Raw genomic sequence first — 20999 nt, 5'->3', positions numbered from 1 at the left:
TTTTTTTTAGAGTCCTTCTATACTGATATGATACGTTTTTTCATTCCTTTTTCTTTTTCTTTTTCTTTTTTTTTTTTTTTTTTTTTTTTTGTGTTTTTTTTTTTCGTGTGTGGGGTCTTATCCCTATATATATATATTTGGAAACATCAAATATTCACCCTGGTGAGCCGCTACTAATATGGTACAGAAACTATCAATAGGGATAGAGAGACCTATATTTAAAGGTCTTATCCCTCTAATCTTGATAATGATTCATTTTATGATAAGAATAAAAGTTTGTACATCTAACAAACTACGATACATTGTTAATGTCTTTTCCCCTGTAGACTTTTTGCTATAAATACGCATGCATTGCATGACATTCCAAGCAAGACGGGAGAAATAAGAGAGAGAGAGTAGAGAGGTTGTGTCATTTTCTATAGAGATATCTTCTCATGGAGCTCCAAGTCTTATCATTCCCAATCCTTCTCTCCTTCTTGCTGTTTATGTTAATGGTACTGAAAAAATTAGGGAAGAGATTCAAAACCCACCGCACTTTAAGTCTACCTCCAGGGCCATGGCAGCTACCCATCTTTGGAAACATGCACAACTTTTCTGCAGGGTGTCCACCTCATCGTGCCTTGGGAGAGCTGTCCAAGAAACATGGACCGTTGATGCTGCTTCGCCTTGGAGAAGTTTCCACTCTTGTGGTTTCTTCTGCTGAGTACGCGAAAGAGGTGATGAAAACCCATGACGCAAACTTCGCGTCAAGACCCAGTGTTCTTTCCTCAAAGATCTTGTCGTATGATTGTACAAGCATTGGGTTTGCACCCGTGGGCAATTACTGGAGAAAGCTACGAAAAATTTGTGCTCTAGAGCTTTTGAGCCAAAAACGTGTTGAATCTTACCGAGCACTTCGAGAAGAAGAGCTATCAAATTTCGTCAAATGGATTGCTTCACAAGCTGGATCTCCTGTCAATCTTTCCAGCAAAGTGTTTTCAACAGTGTATGGGATTACTTCAAGGGCGGCCTTTGGTAAGAAATGCCAAGACCAAGAACTATTCATACAAATTGTGAAGGATGTTATCGCGTTCGCATCAGGTTTCAATATGGCAGATTTCTTTCCTTCTATTAAACTGCTTCATGTGATCAGTGGGGTGAGGCCTACACTTGAGAAAATGCACAAGGAAACTGATAGGATTATGGAAAAAATCATCAGCGAGCATAAGGCAAAAGCTTCAGGAGGAGAGGCTGCAACAGAAGAAGATTTGGTAGATGTTCTCCTAAAATTTCACGAGGACGCGATCGGTACTGACAGTGAGTTTTCCTTAACTAACGACAACATCAAGGCTGTAATCCTGGTAATTATATTCACCTTCTTCGATCTGATAGATATCATGCTTTGGTTATAACTGCTTAATTAACTCAAACTTGTTTCCATCTCAGGACATTTTTTCTGCTGGGAGTGAGACATCATCCATAACCATAATCTGGGCAATGTCAGAAATGATGAGAAATCCAGAAGTGATGAAGAAGGCACAAGCTGAGGTGAGGGAAGTGTTTGATAGAAAAGGGAGGGTTGACGAAACAGCCATTAATGAAATGAAATATTTGAAGTTACTTGTGAAGGAGACTCTGCGAGCACGCCCTCCGGCTGCTACTTTACTTCCTAGAGAATCTAGAGAGAGGTGTGAAATTGATGGGTATGAAATTCCTGCAAAAGCTAAAGTCATTGTTAATGCATGGGCGATTTCAAGAGATCCAAAATATTGGACTGAACCAGAGAGATTTATGCCAGAGAGATTCCTTGAGAGCTCTCTTGACTATCAGGGGACTAGTTTCAATTATCTCCCATTTGGAGCTGGAAGGAGGATATGCCCAGGCATAACATTTGGCCTTTTCATTGTTGAGTACACAATTGCTCTGCTTTTGTACCATTTTGATTGGACTCTTCCCGATGGAATGAAGCCTCAAGATCTGGACATGACTGAGACTGTCGGCGCTACAGTTGGAAAAAAGGAAGATCTGTTCTTGATTCCAACACTTCATGATAATCCCTTGCCGGTTGAATAAGCTCCAGCATGAGTCTTCTGATAGATATAGTTTATATAGATTAACTAGTTGGAATAAGATCTCAACTTTGTATCTGTATTGGGTTAAGAACTATATATCTAACGCCGTGACGGCCATGTTACATCTTTCCCATTACTATAATTATGTAACGCCATGGCCATGTTATATCTAACGCCATGTATTGGGTTAAGAACTATATATCTAACTATATATCTACTGCTACACTGACACCCTCGTTTTGCCCCATTTATTTACACCAATGTGGAATTATCACGTCAGATTTACCCAAAAAAATTGCTTTAAGAAATGGACACATTCTTTCAGCAAAAATGGGTGTCTGTCATCCTTCTCGGGCCAGATGTGACGCCTCCGCAAAATCACGACTCAGCTTTGCATAATGCATATCTTTTCAAATCTCTCCAAATAAAAATTTTTGCAGCTCTATTTTCTCCATCTCTCAAGTCAAAACCAGACCAACCTTTGCAATTCTTTTTCGAAGCCCCCAGATAAAATAAAATAAAATAAAATTTTGCAGCATCTCTCAAGCTCTGCTTTTTTTTTCTTTTTTTTTCGTGCTTTGGTTGAACATTAAAAAAATAGGGACTTTTTCAAAACTCATCATATCTTTTTAGAAGCCCCCAGATCAAAAACATTAGCTTCATCTCTCAAAGTTCTGTTTTTGGGTTTTTTTTTTTTTTTTTTGGTACTTTGGTTGAACATTAAAAACAAGGCATTTTCAGATATATAACTCAGAAAAGAAAGGCATGTCTTTGCAGTCATGTAGATTTGGAACAAAAAGAAGAAAGATGGTAGAGAGAAAGTTTGAGAAGATTAGCATTTTTTTTTTTTAAAAAAAAAAAAAAACCTTTGAAAAGAAAGCCATGTCTTTTCCCTTCATCACGTCACTTCCATAACCACTTCCATAACTTAGGGGGCAAAAATAATTTTTTCCTTTGCGAAAATCTAATAGAAAATGTCATGTCACTATGCCACATCATGCGTAAATAAATGGAAGGAAACTAGGTTTTCTTAATGGTCTATTTGCCAACAGAATTGAATAAAGATTATTCTTTATTCTTTTTTATTTTTTTCAAAAATAACTTCTTTAAATTTTATTTTACAAAGTCAAACTTTAAAATTCGCGCAATATATTAGAATTCAATTCTATGACGTAAAAAATGATATATATTAAATATATGACATGTTAACAAAAAAAAAAAAATTATTTCAAAATGTTTTTTCTTGACTTTTTAAAAGACGCTTCTTTTTTACTAAATCGAAAGACAATTTTTTGCTTAAAACTTTTATACGAAATAAAGTGTAAGAAAAACCCTTTTGGAATGATTTTTTTTTTTTGTTTCATTGTTAACATGTCATATATTTAATATGTAACATTTTTCACGTCATTTTGATGTAAAAAATGGCTTGATTTCAAAGAAATTTAAGAATCTCAATTTTTTTTGAAATTGTAGGTTATCCTCATCCAGTGGAGAGTGGGTTTAAGCCTAATATTTTTCATTTTCTTTTTGTGACAATTGTTCACCAATTCAGTACAAGAAGAATATCTAACGGTAAGAAAAGTCATGCTAGAAACGTGACAGCCTACCTCATAAGGTTGTTCATAAAATAAAGTTATGTCTGTATTACATTACTCTACATTAACTCTACATCAATATACATTGGGTATGAGACCCATACATATGGGACCCATATATATGAGTTTCACACCCTATGTGTCTTGATATAGAGTTGATGTAAGGTAATGTGATGTAGAAAAATTATTTCCTTAAAAGATCGAGTAGCGTTATATAGTAAACTCTCGTCTTATTATCATCTTATTATATTATGTGGCATTGCCAATTCATCTTTATTAAAAAAGAGATAAAAAAAAAATTAATAATATTATGTCAGTATAGTAAGATGCTAGTAGGACAAGAGTCTATTAGATAACATTATTCTATGATCAAAATGAGGTAAATTCCGTAGACCAAAAAAACATGTCCCAAAGTTTAAGTCCTGTTTCATGTGTTTGAACATCTTGTACACGCTTTTATAAAGCTTATGGATCATGAATTAGTCTCAAATGTATATAAATTCTAACTATAATGATGCCTTTTCTGAACCTACACGTTCAACTAATGGACTGCTAATGACTCATTTTCTAAGTGAAAAAGTGATATATATATATATATATATATATATATATATATATATATATATATATATATATATATATATATATATATATATATATATATATATAGAACATGACATTCTATAGACCCAGAGAAACGTCAAAGCAAAATTCCTTGTCGACCAACCTTGTGCGTTGAATCTTCGACCGACATGACAAAATGTTGAGACTATACATGTTTAACGATAAATGCTAATGGTGCGTTTGGGTATTGAATTTTTAGAATTAAAATTGAATTTTAATTCTATTTACAAATATCGAGGTAAAAAATTGTGTTTGGGTGTTGAATTTTGAGAATGAAAAATATTATATTTTAATAGTAAGAAATGATTGGAAGTTTAAAAAGTTGTGTATAATGATTGATATTTTGAAAAGTTGTGTGAAATAATAATTTAAATAATAATAATTTATTATATATTGATTATTTAATTAAAATAAATAAATAATATTTTTTAAAAAAAATAATTGAAATCAAAATTAAAAATTAAAAAAAAAAAAAAAAAAAAATGAAGGAAGGAGTGGCTGCCGGTTGGTAGCCACCCTTTTGGGGGTGGCCCGGCCACCCCCATGGAGGTCGGGGTGGCCGCGCGGCCACCCCCAAGGGTCGGGGGTGGCCCAGTACTCGGGGGAGGCCGCGCGGCCTCCCCCAAGGGGGGTGGCTGCCCTCTGTTTTTTTTTAATTTTTTTTTTTTTTAAATTTAAATTATTAATATTTTATTATTTAAATGTGGGACCCACGCGTTTTTTTAGTCAACTTTTCCTGCGCGTGGGTCCCACCATTAATCTGAAAAACAGCATTGAATTTTCTCAAAACTCGGGTCAAAACTCGGGTCAAAGTTCGGGTTTTATGCGGGTGGGTGGGTTTTAGAAAAAACCCGAGTGGAATAATTATTCCACTCGGTTGCCAAACAGTTCATAAGGGTCCGTCCGTACAAAGAAAATTACGAAGAGAAAAAGTTTGCATACGGACGTGACAAGTGATGTCGCGCTGCCACGTCGGGATTGGATCTTGTTCATTCATCATAAATGTGATGTGATTTTTAAGGCCTGCACCCACTCTATTGTGATTTGATGTTATGTTATTATGCGTGTTTGACAAACTCCAGAACAAAACAGCATAATGATGTTACTGTTCACCTTCTTTTTTGTTCACTTTTTTATATTTTTTATCACTAATCAACATAAAAAACATTCTCACTTTTTATATCACATCAATATTTTTTTATTATTATTCAAATAAAAAAATTTACTACAATACAAATTTTTTTTCACTTTTTTATACAAATTCTTTTTATTTTATATCACATCATTACTTTTTACTAACTCTAAAACTAATAACCCACTATTCTGTTATGTATATATTTTTGTCAAATAAGCTCATTGTTATGTAGTGTGAGTGTTTTAATCATTCTTCTTTTTCGTTATTTCCACGCGGTCGACGTCGTAGAGGATGGGTAAAGAATTCCGGATGCATCCAGAATTCAACGCAAAAAATAAAATAAAATAATAATAAATAAATAAATTGAATTCTCGCCAGGAAATAATTGAACTCAAGACTTTCCATTTTTTTTTTTTCTTCCTATTTTTCCTATTTCACGGTCTCGATTCCATTCCATGTGCATCATCCTGTCGTAAGACTTCGAACTCTCTGATCGAGTCTTCGAGTCTCCTGATCTTATTTTCAAGGAATTTTTGAAAAAAAAAAAAAAGTGTAAAGAATAAAAAAAAAAATCTTTAAAAAAGAATAATAAAATTAATGAAAAATTACTAGAGCATTTTCTGGTATTCTCCTGATATTCTATGTCATTTAGGATAGCATTAAAAAATTACACCTATGCCATTTCAGAAGAACGCCAAAGAAACTTCAGAAAATACTCTAACATTTCTCAAAATTAATAATTAAAAGGTTGAGTCCGATACTGGTGTTTAAAAAAGTAAAAAGTGAAAATAAAAAAATACGAATTTTTTTAACTAAAATAGAGAATAAATGTTAAGTCAGTAAAATAAAAAAAATGTAATTTTTTTTAAGAGAAATGTTAGAGTATTTACCGTGGTCTTTCTGTACTAATTTGACATCTCTTTTTTAATAATAATAAAAAAAAATATTAAAAAAAAAAAAAAAAAAAACTACAGTTGGTAATTGATTGTCTATCTATCCCTTTTTTGTTTTGTTCCAAATCAGCACAAAAAAATTCAAAAAAAATCACAATAAAGATTTCCCTGGAAAATCTTTCACCTAATACTACGTCTCCTCGGGACAGACTTGCGCGTCAATTTGAATTGCAACGAATAAATTAAACCCCTTCTTCCACAATTTCAAACACCACCAGAAATTTCTTGAGCAAAGTAGGCGCTTCCTTTAGAGACCAGACTCTTCTGTAATTATTCAACAAAAGTTTTGCCAAAAAAAAAAAATTAAAAACAAAAATCAAAGCTCTCCGCGATTTTTTGAGCCTGAGAGGTTGACATTTGATGAGGAGAGAATATGGAAAGTCTTAAGAGTCGGGATGAAGAAATTGTCACCAAAACCTTGACTTTGTCATGGCCATGAAAGCCCCCTTTGTGACGCTTAAAAAAGCTTGAAATTACCCAACGAAAAAAATTAATAAAAAGAGAGACTTTTCTTTTCCTTTACAAGAGGGTTATTGGGCGAGGTCATAGCTACTTTGCCAATTCCGAAAGATTATATTACTAACCCTATTGTTGTTGAAGCCGTTGCAATTTAGCAAGCCGCTTTGTTCTGTAAGAAGCTGAGGCATTAACGGGTGGAGTTGAAAGGAGATGTTCTCCAGAATCCAGATGGTGCAAGCCATACGGAAGGAAGGTTGTAATTAAAATAAATATGACCTTATAATTGGCTTATATAAATATCATGCAACTTAGAGAGAAATCTTTATTATAGAATTATGAAGTCTAGGATGAACTTTTATATAAAATGTCACATGCGAGAGGAATGATTGATATTGTAGCTACTAACCCTATAACATCACTCCAGTTTCATGTTGGAAAGATGATTAGCTGACATAAAATGAGTAAATTATAAAGGAGTTCATGGTTGTTAAGTCTCACGTTGGTTCCTTCCTAAGTGAGACTGAGCCTTATAAGCAATTCTATAGAGTTTCAATTGCAACTTAACTAGTCATTTTGGAATGATAGTGCAAATGTGACTATCACTTTCTCTATGCCATTACAAATTGTATCAGAACAACCTAGTAATGTCATTTAGTGTGTAGTCTTGACGAGGATGACTTAAAATGGGATATTGTAACACCTCACATAGGGTGGGTGGAGAGTTATAATTGTAACTTGACTAGTCTTTTTAGAATGATAGCGTAAATATGATTAACCATTTCTCTAAGTCATTACAAACTATACTTTGCATGAAATACTTAATAGCTATGTTCCCCCCCCCCCCCCCCCCCCCCCCCCAACAAAAAAAAAATTGTTAATTAATTTGATAGAATTTAATAACTGCCATAACATATTAGTCACAAATGATCGATGTGACAACATCCTTTTGATGCTAATGAGTCATAATCGTAAAAATGATTAACCATTTCTCTAAGTCATTACAAACTACCAAAAAAAAATTCTTAAATAATTTGATAGAATTTAATAACTGCCATAACATATTAGTCAGAGAGAGAAAGTCCCGAGAGTTCTAGAGAGGGGAAAAGTCGGAGTTTTAGTTTCGCCGGGGGGGTAGGCCTCACGCCTTCCCCTCCGGGCGCTGTTTCTTTGTTTTTTGCCCCTTAGCCTTGTGTGCTAAGGTTTTGTTCCCCCTAGCTTGGTTTCAGTGGTGGTTGTCTTCTCCAAGCCTTTTAGGGCTGTTGGAGTTTTTGGGTCCTCCCAGTGCTTTGTACCGGTGGTGGTTTGTTTTCTGTTTGTTTTCTTGGGCAAGCAGAGGTTTTCAGATTCTGGTTTGTGGTAAAAGGCGGGTGTTGGAGGATTTCTAGTTGAGATGTTGTTCAAAGCTAGATCTTGTAACCTTGGCTGGTTTTCCTTCAACAAGAACCCTCATGTTGCGGTCGTCGGCCTTCTCCGATCACGATGGATGCATGTTGAGTCCGTGTGGTGCTTTCCTGTTTGGCACATAACCAGCACGCGCCGAGGGTTTCTCTTTTATCTCTCGCGCTTGTGAGCCACAGCTAGCTTTTCCAACTTCGGAAGGTGCCGATCTGGTATTTGGAAGGTCGTATGTCATTTAGGGGGCTCCCGGAGAAGGCGCGTGCTCTACACGCGCCGATTCCGGCGGCTTTTTCCCAAAGCCTGTTTTCTGGGTCTCTGTTTGTGTTGTTTGTATATTCTTTCTTGTTTCACATTCTACCGTAATGGTAGCTGCTTTAAGCTAGGTTTTCTAGCTTTGTGGGTAAAGAATCTTTTTCTCTAATCACTACGATAGCCTTCGGGCTTTGTTGGATCTTCGCCAATGGGCGCTTGCAGATTATGTAATGGTGCTTTGTTTCTCTTTACTTGGTTTACTGGTTGTATTCTCCTTTGGGGTGATTTCTCAGTAATGAAGGAGGCACTATTGTTAAAAAAAAAAAAAGAACATATTAGTCACAAATGATCGATGTGACAACATCCTTTTGATGCTAATGAGTCATAATTGTCTATCTTCTTTTTCTTTCTTTATATATGCTTATTTTAGTATAATGATTAGGTATGAATCAAGCTTCATTGAGAAGATTGTTAGACAAGTTTCGTGTGAAGTTGAACGCATTGGCTTGAATGTTGCCAAACACCCAATAGGAATAAGTTATCGTGTTAGTCGAGTTAAAGATTTGTTATATCTTAGAACAAGTGATGTTGGCATTGTAAGCACTTACGGGATGGGTGGAATAGGTAAAACAACACTAGCAAAAGCTGTATATAACCAAAATGTTATGGATTTGAAGGAAGTAGTTGCTTGTTAAACATTAAAGAAATTTCAGAATAATCTAATGGTTTAGTTCTTTTGCAAGAACAACTTCTTTATGATATATTAAAATTGAAGAATTTGAAGATTGACAATGTTGATCAATGAATCAATTTGATTGAGAATAGAATTCATGGAAAAAGAGATCTTATTGTTCTTGATGATGTAGATGAGTTGGAACAATTACACGCATTAGTCACTTCACTTTTCACTTTTTTTCTCTCCTCATTTGTTAGGAGTGGTTACTTAAAACCAATCAAAAATTAGTATTTAGTTAAAACAGAGAAATATTTGAAAATTTTGATGTATGAAATTTGTTAAAAGTAGTAGTTAAAACAACAAAAGTTAATTTTTAGCTAAAATTTAGTTAAAGTTTAGAGAGCTTGTTGGGAATGATCTAAGGTTAGAGGGGGGGGGAGGGTAATGTCTTGTATAGAAAAGCAGTGTGAGTTTTTTTTTTTTTTTTTTTTTTGTCTTTTTTTTTTTTTTTACACTGACGTGACAGTGCTGCATCTTGCCACGTCACTATGTAGAATTCTCTTTATAATTTTGTTTGTACTCCTAGCATTTCTCATGTTTAAAAACATCTTGTGTCTAAACGAAGCACAGTAAATAGGAGCTATTCTCACAATGGGAAGTCATAACATTTTGCTTTCCCCATAATCATTATGTATGATCTTTTTGTCCCAGATTTGAATTTCCAACAATTTGTTATCCAAATTGTTAAGCAGCATATATTACTATATGAGATAATTCATATGTGATTTATCTGTTCAAATAAAATTTTAGGCTGAACGATCACCTAATTGAATTTGAGAATTCATATGAGACTTACTTACCTAAGCAAGTGGGCAAGCAGTCTAAAATCTTTTTGGACATGTGAGTATATGGGTTCTCTCACAATTTAGACAAATTGACAGCAATTTTAGCCGTCGGAAATCTCAGTCCCTTTGTCCCACCCCACGAGATAAAACAATTTTCCCCGCCACCCAAATATTTAGTAGGGTTTTGTCAAATTAGTGTTTATTTTCAGTACAAAAAAAAAAAAAAAAAAAAAAATCATGGGTAAGTAAGAGAATTAAAAGACCATGATTATTTTGGTCTACTACGTACGTACAGTAGTCAATTATCTTTAGATTATAAATTTCTTCCATGAATGTGAGTAATAAGTTAATAATTTTTTTATTATAATTAAAGCATTAATTATGGATTACGATTATCTACATTTCAATTACAATTAATACTTTAAATTATTGTCAGGATATAAAGTTGATGCATCTAGCGATATATATGAAATTAGTGTTAACTACTTTCTTACAATTCTACATACCATGCGGATCACCTTGCTCCTCGAGAGGCAACCGGTCACTGCCCTAGTGGATTCCGGCAGCACGCACAATTTCATGCATCCAGAGGTAGTCCCGCAGCTGAGATGTGAAGCGAAGAGGGAGAGAGAAGAGTGGAGGTCCGAATTGCGGATGGAGGAAAGCTAAAGTGTATTGGGCTTTATCTTGGGCTCACTATGAAGTTGCAGGGCTTTGAATCCAAAGCTGATTTCTACATATTACCCTTGGGTTGCTGTGAGATAGTAGCCTCTTCAGATGGTCCAGGCCCATCTGATTGAAGTCATATGGCATAAGGAAGAGCAGATGGTGGGGGCCATGTGATGGAACAAATGTCGGGAAAAGAAGGCCCACGGGGCAGTCTGCTTGTCAAACCACAGTGGGCCAGCAGTGTAGACTTCTTCGAACCAGGCCTGCAGGCTTTAGACAATCAGCATTCGGCCCAATTCGTACATAATTTTTATTTTTTTTAAAAAAAACAACAAAACTCTCATTGGGACGATCTCAGAATCAGGTAAAGTATTTGAGCCATATGGAAATGATATAAACACATTTTTTATATATCTCATTTTTAAATTTTTCATTAAATTTATGAAATTTATAATGAATCTCACAAATTTAATGATAAATTTAAACTTAACTGTATAAAAATATGTATAAAATGTATATGTATCATTTTTCTACCATAATATCTCACGTAAGAGCGAGGGTTAATCCATCCAAAATTCAAAGATGCTTGATTGGCCAACTCCGAATACAACCAAGCGGATTCTTTGGTTTCATCAGCTATTACCAAAAAATAGTTGTTTATTTAAAAATGTGAAGAAAAACCTAATCAAAACAACTTTTTAATAGAGTATCTCTTTCTTCGTATTAACAAATGACTTTTTTTTATCATAAAAAACTTACCTTTATATCACAATCATATATATATTTTATTTTTAAAAAAAGAGCATCTACATGTCTTCTTCTCCCATTCCCTTCTCTACCATTTCCAATTTCTCTCTCATTCATACTTTTTCTAATGTTTAATAAATCGCATAAGAGCATTGACAATGGTCTTTTTATCTATCTATATTTTTTTTTTAAATAAAATTAATTTTAAAAGTTTACTTTATGAGTTTTAACTAGTCACTTTTTTAAATTATCAAACAACAAATTTATTTAAATATTTTTCTATTTTAAATAAATATTATTTTTTAATTATTTACAATAACTCCCAAGTCTACCATGAATACAAATGTCTTTAAATAAATATTATTTTTCTCTTATTAAAAAAATTATAATATTATATTTTTGACTCTTAAAATCTAGAGAAAAAATTTGACAAATATTCAGTTTAACCTTTGTTAAAAAGTGTTATACGAGCCTATTTGTGATTTTTATTTAAAAAAATAAATATAAAAATGCTATATGGAGTGCTCAACGAGAATGGCAAAGCAGTTTCCACGCAGTCACTCTTCAGTCATCAGTGATCACCTCCGACCAAGCTCTAGAGGAATTTTTTTTTTTTTTTTTTTTTTTTTTTTTTTTTTAATTTTTATGCTCCGTTTGTTTCGACGTAAAATGGTTTCCGTCGTAAAATATTTTCGACGAAATCAATTTCAAAAGAAATTATTTTCTCGAAAATATTTTTCGGCGTTTGGTTCGCACGAAAAAATTACGAAAAGTGAAAATGCAACTGTCGCCGGAATCCGGCAACGACCGGTCGCCGTCGCCGGAATCCGGCGAACATGTTTGGCCGGATCCGGCCAAAATTGCCGGATTCCGGCAGGACACCTCCTGGCCCGGTCAGATCCGGCCTGATCCGGTCATTTTGGCCGGATCTCGGCGGATCAGTGGCCGGATCCGGTCGGATCCCGCCGGATTCCGGCCATTTGGGCCAGATCCGGCCGGATCAGTAGCCGGATCCGGTCAGATCCCGCCGGATTCCGGCCATTTGGGCCGGATCCGGCGGGGTCAGTAGCCGGATCCGGTCAGATCCCGCCGGATTCCGGCCGGATCCGGTGGGGTCAGTGGCCGGATCCCGGCCATTTCGGCCAGATCGGGCCGGATCAGTGGCCGGATCCGGTCAGATCAGGCCGGGTTCCGGCAGGTTCTCTGTCCATGGCCGGATTCCGGCGGCCGGCGGTGTTCCGGCAACCGAATTCCGGCGGCCGGTGGTGTTCCGACAACCGGATTCCGGCGGTTGGCGGTGTTCCGGCAGCCGGCAGGATTCCGGCGGTCGGATTCCGACGCCGGAATTATTCCAGTGACTTGATGATGCCGGATTCCGGTGCTGCCTATTTTCGAACGACCGACTATTGTAGGATTTGGACAGTCAGATATCAAACGTGTAAGGACAAAGAATATAATTTTGGAAAACGATTTACGGTTTTAAAAACCGTAAATCGTTTTCCAAAAATTAAAGAAGGTTTTACGGTCAAACCGAAAATGATTTTCGTTGACCATTATTTTCGCCCCTACCAAACACTGTAAAATACCGAAATCATTTTCTGGAAATCATTTTACGCCGAAACAAACGGAGAATTAATTTATCTTAAAAATAGAAAAAGAAGATTAAAACAAAAGAGAAAGCTCCGAGAAATTTCGCGGAGAACTTTTAGTCAAAAAGAAGAATGGATGGAGTTTTCTTCATCTTAAGCAGATCCTCTCTCTCTTAACCCAGAATTCTATCTTCTCTTTTTGATTACCCGGAAAACCTAATCCAAGCCTCGGCCATCAAACCCATTTTCGTTGACATCTCAAACACCCATGGATCGCAACGAGGGCCAAACCAGCAGTGCGAGTCCAAACAAAAACGGTATTGTTTTCACCGCACTCTCGTATCAAATAGAAATGGTTTGGTGTATGCATATATGTATTTGTGTGTTGTTGGTTTGATTAGCGCATGTGAGCGGGTGTGATCGCAATTTGTTTGAGTAATTTATATGGCATGGTGGTGTGATGGCGCAATCGCTTATCAGCCTAAGCTAGCTGTTGGCTTTCCCAGTGAAAGATGTAGATACTCTCACAAAATTTATCAGAGAACTCCAGTGAAAGCCAAATATACTGGAGTCTGCTTCATCTTCAAATTCTCAGGGAGAGAGAGAGAGAGAAACAGAGAGACCCATTTGAGAGACTGATTCAAAACTTTCATTTCACTTTCACTTCCGTAAATATAATTTGCAGTTGTTTAATAAGTCTTTCTCAGTTTTCAATTTTATAAGTTTTTCGCTCCTTATACAGGCTCTACCCCTCCTGTTAACTCACAGGATATCTCTCCTTTTTCGGTACAACCAAACTCGACAACCGCAAGTAATTACGACGTCTTTCTCAGTTTCAGAGGTGAAGACACTCGCAAGAATTTCACCGATCACCTCTATTCTGCCTTGATGCGAGTCGGAATTCGTACCTTTCGAGATGACGAGGAGCTTCAAAGAGGAAAGACCATCTTTACTGAATTACGCAATGTGATTCGTGGAACGAAGATTTCCATTGTGGTTTTTTCCAAAGGCTACGCTTCTTCCACATGGTGTCTTGATGAACTAGTGGAGATTGTGCACGGTAGGAACACCATAGGCCACACTCTTTTTCCTATATTTTATCACGTGGATCCTTCGGATGTTCGAAAACAGACTCGAACTTTTGCAGAAGCCTTTGTTAGGCATGAAGAGCGGTTTCAAACCGATATGGAGAGGGTGCAGAGGTGGAGAGTATCTCTTACTGAAGCTGCGAATTGTTCCGGCTGGAATCTCTCGAGTCTTGCAAATGGGTATTATGCCGTAGTCTCTTGTGCTTTTTCATGCTTTTTCATGCTCTTTTTTTTTTTTTTTTTTTTGGGTATGTATATGTGCTTTTTCATGCTTTTTTTTTTGGGTATGTATATGTGCTTTTATTTTATTTTCAACTTCATGTGAAAATTGATACAATTAATGTTTAAGGTAAAAAATGGATTGGCAAAAATTAGTTTTTAGGTTGAATTAGTTGATGGTTTTCAGTTCCAAGCCCCCTCTACTAGTATATAAATATCATGCTACTTAGAGAAAAATCTTGATTCTAGAATTATGAAGTCTGGATATAAAATGTCACACACATGAGAGGAATGATATTGTAACCATGTAACACTCCACTTCCATATTGGGAAGATGATTAGCTCAAAGAAAGTGGGTGGATTATTAAGGACTTCAGAGTTACTAAGCCCTATATTGGTTCTTTACCATGTGAGATTGGACTTTATAAGCAATTTTAGGGAGTTTCAATTGCAACTTAACTAGTCATTTTGGAGTGTTAGCATAGATGTAGCTAGTGCTCTACATCAGGAATTTAACTTTTAAGGGGAGAGATTGAAACACTCCGGTCCCACATTGAAAAGATGATTAAGGCCACAAAACATTCTTAATAAATTTGATAGAAATTAATTGGTTGCCTTGACATATTAGTCTCAAATGATTGAGATGACATCCTTTTATGCTGATAATTCATAATTTCTTTCTTCTTCTTTTCTTTGATATGATGATTAGGTATGAATCAAGCTTCATTGACAAGATTGTTGCACAAGTTTCTTGTGAAGTGGAACCAGTTGGCTTGAAAGTTGCCAGACACTTGGTAGGAATAAATAATCGTGTTGATCAAGTTAAAGATTTGTTAAATCTTGGAATAAATGACGTTCGTATTGTAGGCATTTACGGTATGGGTGGAATAGGTAAAACAACACTAGCAAAAGCTGTGCATAACCAAATATGTTGTGAATTTGTTGGAAGTAGTTGTCTTTTAGACATTAAAGAAATGTCAGAACGACCTAATGGATTAGTTTGTTTACAAGAACAACTTCTTTCTGATATATTAAAAACAAAGAATTTGAAGATTGACAATGTTGATCGAGGAATCAATTTGATTGAGAAAAGAATTCATGGAAAAAGAGTTCTTGTTGTTCTTGATAATGTGGATAACTTGAAACAATTCTACACATTAGTCGGAAACTTAGAATTGTTTGGTCCGAGAAGTAGAGTCATTGTAACAACTAGAGATGAACATGTGCTAATTAAACTTGGAGTACATGGAAAATATAAAGTTGAAGAATTGGGAGAGGAGGAGTCTCTTCAACTTTTCAGTTTGAATGCCTTCAGCATGCTTTATCCAAAAGAATATTACTGGGAACTTTCAATTTGTGTAGTGAATTATTGCAGAGGTCTTCCATTAGCTCTTGAAGTTTTGGGTTCTTTTTTATTAGGAAGAAGCGTTGCTGAATGGATAAGCGAATTGGAAAAATTACAAAAATTTCCTCACCCCGAGATTCAAGAAATACTTAAAATAAGCTTTGATTCACTAGATGGTGATGCAAAGGACATATTCCTTGATGTTGCATGTTCCTTTGTCGATATGGATAAAGAATATGTTATCAAAATACTTGATGGCTGTGGTTTCTATCCAATTATTGGTATCAGTATTCTCATTCAGAGATCCCTTGTGACAATTGATCACGAAAATAAGTTGAGGATGCATGATCTTATTCGAGATATGGGAAGGGAGATTGTTCGAGAAAAGTCACCCAATTTTCCAGGAAAACGTAGTAGGTTGTGGTTTCATGAGGATGTCTTAAATGTGTTACAGAGACATACGGTAAGTGGCATATGCATTTATATGTATAAGCAAATGCACATACACAGTCACATAATATATGTCATATGTAGGTGTATATGAGCATTCTGCATTTTTTTCCAATCGTGCATCATAGTTGAATAACATATCAATATAACTCATAATTGAATGATTTTCAATCCAAATATTCTCTAAACCAAGTCGACATTTGATCCTTAACAATATTTAAACGGTATGGAATCATGTTTTAAGCAATTCTTATAATGTCTAAATCAATGTAGGTATTTTTTTATTTTATTTATTTTTTATAAATAAAATAAAATTATGATGAGGATATATAGGCCTACTCTAGTTCAAGTTGTTCTAGCTTTACACAAGACGAGAATGTGCATTGCTAATCCAATTGTTTATTTTGCTAGGGATCAGAAACGGTGGAGGCTCTCATCTTAAATCTATCTGAACTTGAAGATATAAATTTGAAAACTAAAGCATTTACAAAAATGAAGAATTTGAGATTGCTCCAAATGAATGTTGTACATCTCACGGGATCCTTTGAACATCTCTCTAAAGAGCTAAGATGGCTAGCTTGGCATAATTGTCCTCTGGAATTTCTACCACAGAATTTTCATCTAGAGAAACTTGTTATTCTTGACATGCAGCATAGTAATGTCAAACAAATTTGGAAGAACAAAGTATAATAAATCTTATAAATCTCTCTCAATTAATGTTAAATGTATAACTAACAAGAGCTTTTCCTTTATTTATTTCTTCTTTCTTTTTCATTTTTTTTCATAGATACTGAGCGAATTGAAGGTCCTTAATCTCAGCAATTCCAAATATCTCACCAAATCACCAAACTTCTCTCAAGTGCCACAATTAGAGATACTGATACTTGAAGGTTGCATAAGCTTGGTTCATGTTCACGAGTCCATTGGAGATCTGAAAAGACTTACTCTACTAAATTTAGAAGGATGTAAGAACTTTAGAAATCTTCCAAGAAGCATTTCGAATTTAAAATCTCTCGAAACTCTTAACATGTCCAGCTGTTTAAAACTTGACAAGTTACCAGAGGAATTGGGGAATATGATGGCTTTAACCCAGTTGTTTTTAGACAGGACTGCTATTAAGCAACTACCATCATCGTTTGGTCTTTTGAAGAATCTTAAGATTGTATCATTATCTGAATGTAAAGAACAATCCTCAAGATCTTGGTCATCACTTCTCTCATCATGGATGCCACTAAGAAGCTTGAACCGAGTAAGTTTGCTACCAACTTCCATTTTTGGATTACGTTCTTTGACAAGACTAGATCTCCGTGAGTGCAACTTGTCTGAAGATGAGATTCCTGTTAATTTTGGAAGTTTATCTTCACTCTGGAATTTGGATTTATCAAGAAACAATTTTCGTAACTTGCCTTATTGCATCAGTTGCCTTCCTAAATTGTCCTTTTTGTGGTTAGTTGAGTGTATGAAACTTCAATCAATTTCTGGACTCCCCACAAGTCTAGGCTACTTGGATGCAAGTGGTTGCACATCATTGGAAAGACTCTCAATTTTGTCGAATCATAAAAGGGCAGAGTTTTTCAACTTTCGTAATTGCCACAAATTGACTGAGATTCAAGGCTTGGAGAATTTGGAATTATCTCCGGTGATTCACACGGAAGGGTGTAACAATCTAGCATATGATTTTAGGAGTCATCTCCAGGTTCCCCTCTCTCTCTCTCTCTCTCTCTCTCTCTCTCATTTTATGATGTGAACATTTTTTTTAATAGCTGTGCGATGTTGAGTAATAAAATGTGAACATTTTTTTTTTTTGAATAGTTGCGCGATGATCAGTATCGTGTCATTTGCCTCTCTGGTAGTGATGTTCCAAATTGGTTCAGTCATCAGAGAATTGGATGTTCGATATCCTTCCATGTACCTTCAATTTTAGATGGTCAAATCCTACGATTGCTTGTTTGTGCTGTTTATGTAGCCAATGAAGGATCATATGACATGCATGGTTTTCATCCTCACGTGATAATCCATAATAAAGCTATAGGCTACCAGTCTATTATTTCTCCAATATTCTTTCCCGGCCCAACCTATGGAGATCATTTCTTTCTATACCAGATGCCACTCAAAATTATAAATGAATTGGAGATGGAAAGTGGAGACGAAATTGAGGTGTCCATCGAAGTTTCGGCAAGAGCTAAAGTGAAGCAGTGTGGAATTCATTTACTTGATGAGCCAAATGTAATGGAAGAATATGTTACAAAGCTTTTTTTATTCTCTTTATTAATATTAAATGTATAACTAACAAGAACTTTTTATTTCTTTCTTTAATTTTTTTTTTCACAGATACTCAACAAGTTGAAGGTCATTAATCTTAGTAATTTCAAATACCTCACCAAATCACCAGACTTCTCTCAAGTGCCACAACTGGAGACACTAATACTTGAAGGTTGCACAAGTTTGGTTGAGATTCACGAGTCCATCGGATGCTTGAAAAACCTTGTTTTGCTGAATTTAAGAGGATGCAAGAGTCTTGTGTATTTTCCATGCAGCATTTCTAACTTCAGATATCTCGAATTTCTTGATTTGGTTGACTGCTTACAAGTTAACATTGGGAGTATGTTTGCTTCAACAGAGTTGCTTGCAGATGAAATCGGTATTAAGCAATCCCCACGCGTTGCATCATTATCGGGATGTAATGAACAATCCTCAAAATCTTGGTTGTCACTTTTCTCATCATTGATGTCACCAAAAAGCTTGAACCCAATTTGTTTTATACCACATTCTGTTTCTAGATTACGTTCTTTAACAACACTAAATCTCTCTGGGCATTTGTCTGAAGATATGTTTCGTATTGATTTTGAGAGTTTCTCTTCACTCCACTATTTGGATTTATCAAGAAACAATTTTCGTAACCTACCTGATTGCATCGGTCGCCTTCCTAAATTGTACAATTTGCATTTGCATGAGTGTACGGCTCTTCAATCCATTTCAGGACTCTTCTCAAGTGTAAGCTTTGTTGGATGCAAGAGATTGTACATCAAGGGAACGACTCTCAATTTCGTCAAACCACAAGAGAGGACTACTTATTTACCTTCGTCATTGCCACAAATTGCCGGAGATTCGAAGATTGGAAAATTGGGAAATTTCTTCTATTCACAATCAAGCATATGATTTTAGGAGTCATCTCCAGGCTCTCTCTCTCTCTCTCATATTGTATGATGTGAACATTTTTTTTTTTTGAATAGTGTACGTCAAGCACGTTCCAAAATCATCATTGTTACATTTGCCTCCCTGGTAGTCAGCTTCCAAATTGGTTCAGCCATCGGAGGATTGGGTCTTCCATATCCTTCCATGTACCTTCAATTTCAAAGGGTCAATTCCTTTGGTTGCTTGTTTGTGCTGTTTACAGCGACGAAAACTATGAAAACAATAAGCGTTTGTCTTTTGATAGAGTGATATTCCATAATAAAAGTAGAGGCTACCAGCACATTCTTAATTCACTATTCCATCCCCGTTCTATAACCAAAGAAGATCATGTCTTTCTTCTATACCAGACGTCAACTCAAAAGAAAAGAATTGGAGATGGAAAGTGGAGAGGAAATTGAGGTGTCCTTCCAACTTTGCGGAACAGCTCAAGTGAGCAAGTGTGGAATTCATCCACTAGTTGATGAGTCAAGTGTAATGGAAGAGGATGAAAGCAGGGAACGATGCATAATTTAATACTGCTAAAAACTAACCGTCCTGGAGAGAAGGTCTCTGAAGATAAGGACGGATGATTGAGGTGATCCATCAGCAACCCAATGCACGATCCTCCCAAATATGGCAATGGTATTGGTGGTGGAAAAGGATGAGAAATCCTTGGTGCTTTCTTTTACATTTATTTGTTTTATGTATATGTTTGTGATCTACCGTAACTCCTGCTGTATGATCTTAAATCCAAAACTTGTCTAAATCAAGTTTTAAATTAGATGAGGATGTGCATTGCTAATCCGACTGTCCATTTTACTGAGGATTGAAAGCAGTGGAGGATCTCATACTAAATCTACCTGTGCTTTGATGGTGCACATTTGAAAACTGGCTTAATAAGAGGATTTTTCTTTTTCTTTTTTTTTTTTTTTTTTTTAGCAAAGCCGAGAACCATAATCATGTGTAGATTTAATAATGGTCTTAGTAAAATGAATTTCAGCCCAGTAAGGATTTAATCCAACTTATTGGAAATCTCGAATATTTTAGTTGATTAAAAACTTCTGGATTTAAATTTCTGGGGACAATTACTTGATTAAACAAGGTTAGCATGGGAATACAAAGGACAACAATATAGATATTTGATTTTATTTTTATTTTTATTTTTCTTCTAAGCATATAGATACTTGATTTATGATGTACTAAGATAGGAGATTAACAGAATAAGATTTCCAAAAATTCCCCCATTTGAATTGACGAGTGATGCTAGAGAGCAAGAGCAACACTTTTTTCTTCCGAATTCATCCGAAAAAAGTACTGTTGGATGACACATTTGTAATAATTACAAGTGTTCCATAGAGCAACACTTTTTTTCTGATGAATTTCCAATAAAGTACAGCTCCCTACTCCCTAGCATTAGCCTTGAATTGACTGCAATTCATGCGAGAATGAGTCCCGTGATGCCCCCTAAACCCGCCCTGATGGCTGCTATTCGGATAGTAAATTGGAGCCAATCCTCGTCCATTCGACAAATACAATCAATCAACACAAAAAAAAAAAAAAAAAAAAAAAAATGTTCAGTAAGATCTAAACTACAATGATTTATTTAGTAAAGTATATGGCCAATTTATTGTCATTTTCATTATTAAAAATCAGATAAAATACAGAAGAGACAGACGTCCAGAATTTGGGCTTTTCTTTTAGTGAAATTTAACAAAATGGTCATGCATCAT

The 20999-nt window shown here is 35.4% G+C and overlaps 2 protein-coding genes across 2 annotated transcripts; both read left to right on the top strand.

The window, feature by feature from the left end:
• Positions 1-261: 261 nt before the first annotated feature.
• LOC133877932 (cytochrome P450 71D9-like) lies at positions 262-2187 on the top strand. The gene is made up of 2 exons (XM_062316386.1): positions 262-1340; positions 1426-2187. Exons 1-2 carry the CDS (start codon positions 435-437, stop codon positions 2050-2052), a joined length of 1533 nt encoding a protein of 510 aa, XP_062172370.1. The 5' UTR covers positions 262-434; the 3' UTR covers positions 2053-2187.
• Positions 2188-13080: 10893 nt separating this feature from the next.
• Positions 13081-19528, top strand: LOC133876931 (disease resistance protein RUN1-like). Its single transcript, XM_062315155.1, has 7 exons — positions 13081-13310; positions 13736-14261; positions 15010-16183; positions 16507-16779; positions 16883-17791; positions 17908-18321; positions 18427-19528. The coding sequence occupies exons 1-7, from the start codon at positions 13262-13264 to the stop codon at positions 19252-19254; spliced, it is 4173 nt and encodes a 1390-aa protein (XP_062171139.1). The 5' UTR covers positions 13081-13261; the 3' UTR covers positions 19255-19528.
• The last annotated feature ends 1471 nt before the right edge of the window (positions 19529-20999 follow it).

Source organism: Alnus glutinosa, chromosome 9, assembly GCF_958979055.1.
Source record: "Alnus glutinosa chromosome 9, dhAlnGlut1.1, whole genome shotgun sequence".
NCBI lineage: Eukaryota > Viridiplantae > Streptophyta > Magnoliopsida > Fagales > Betulaceae > Alnus > Alnus glutinosa.
This window is presented reverse-complemented; position numbering and strand designations above follow the sequence as displayed.

Coding starts and splice junctions, on each gene's coding strand:
- LOC133877932 (XM_062316386.1), top strand. CDS start 435: ATGGAGCTCCAAGTCTTATCATTCCCAATCCTTCTCTCCTTCTTGCTG. Junction 1,341..1,425: donor ACATCAAGGCTGTAATCCTG/GTAATTATATTC, acceptor TTTCCATCTCAG/GACATTTTTTCTGCTGGGAG.
- LOC133876931 (XM_062315155.1), top strand. CDS start 13,262: ATGGATCGCAACGAGGGCCAAACCAGCAGTGCGAGTCCAAACAAAAAC. Junction 16,184..16,506: donor TATATGTCATATGTAGGTGT/ATATGAGCATTC, acceptor TTATTTTGCTAG/GGATCAGAAACGGTGGAGGC. Junction 17,792..17,907: donor ATTTTAGGAGTCATCTCCAG/GTTCCCCTCTCT, acceptor TTTTTTGAATAG/TTGCGCGATGATCAGTATCG.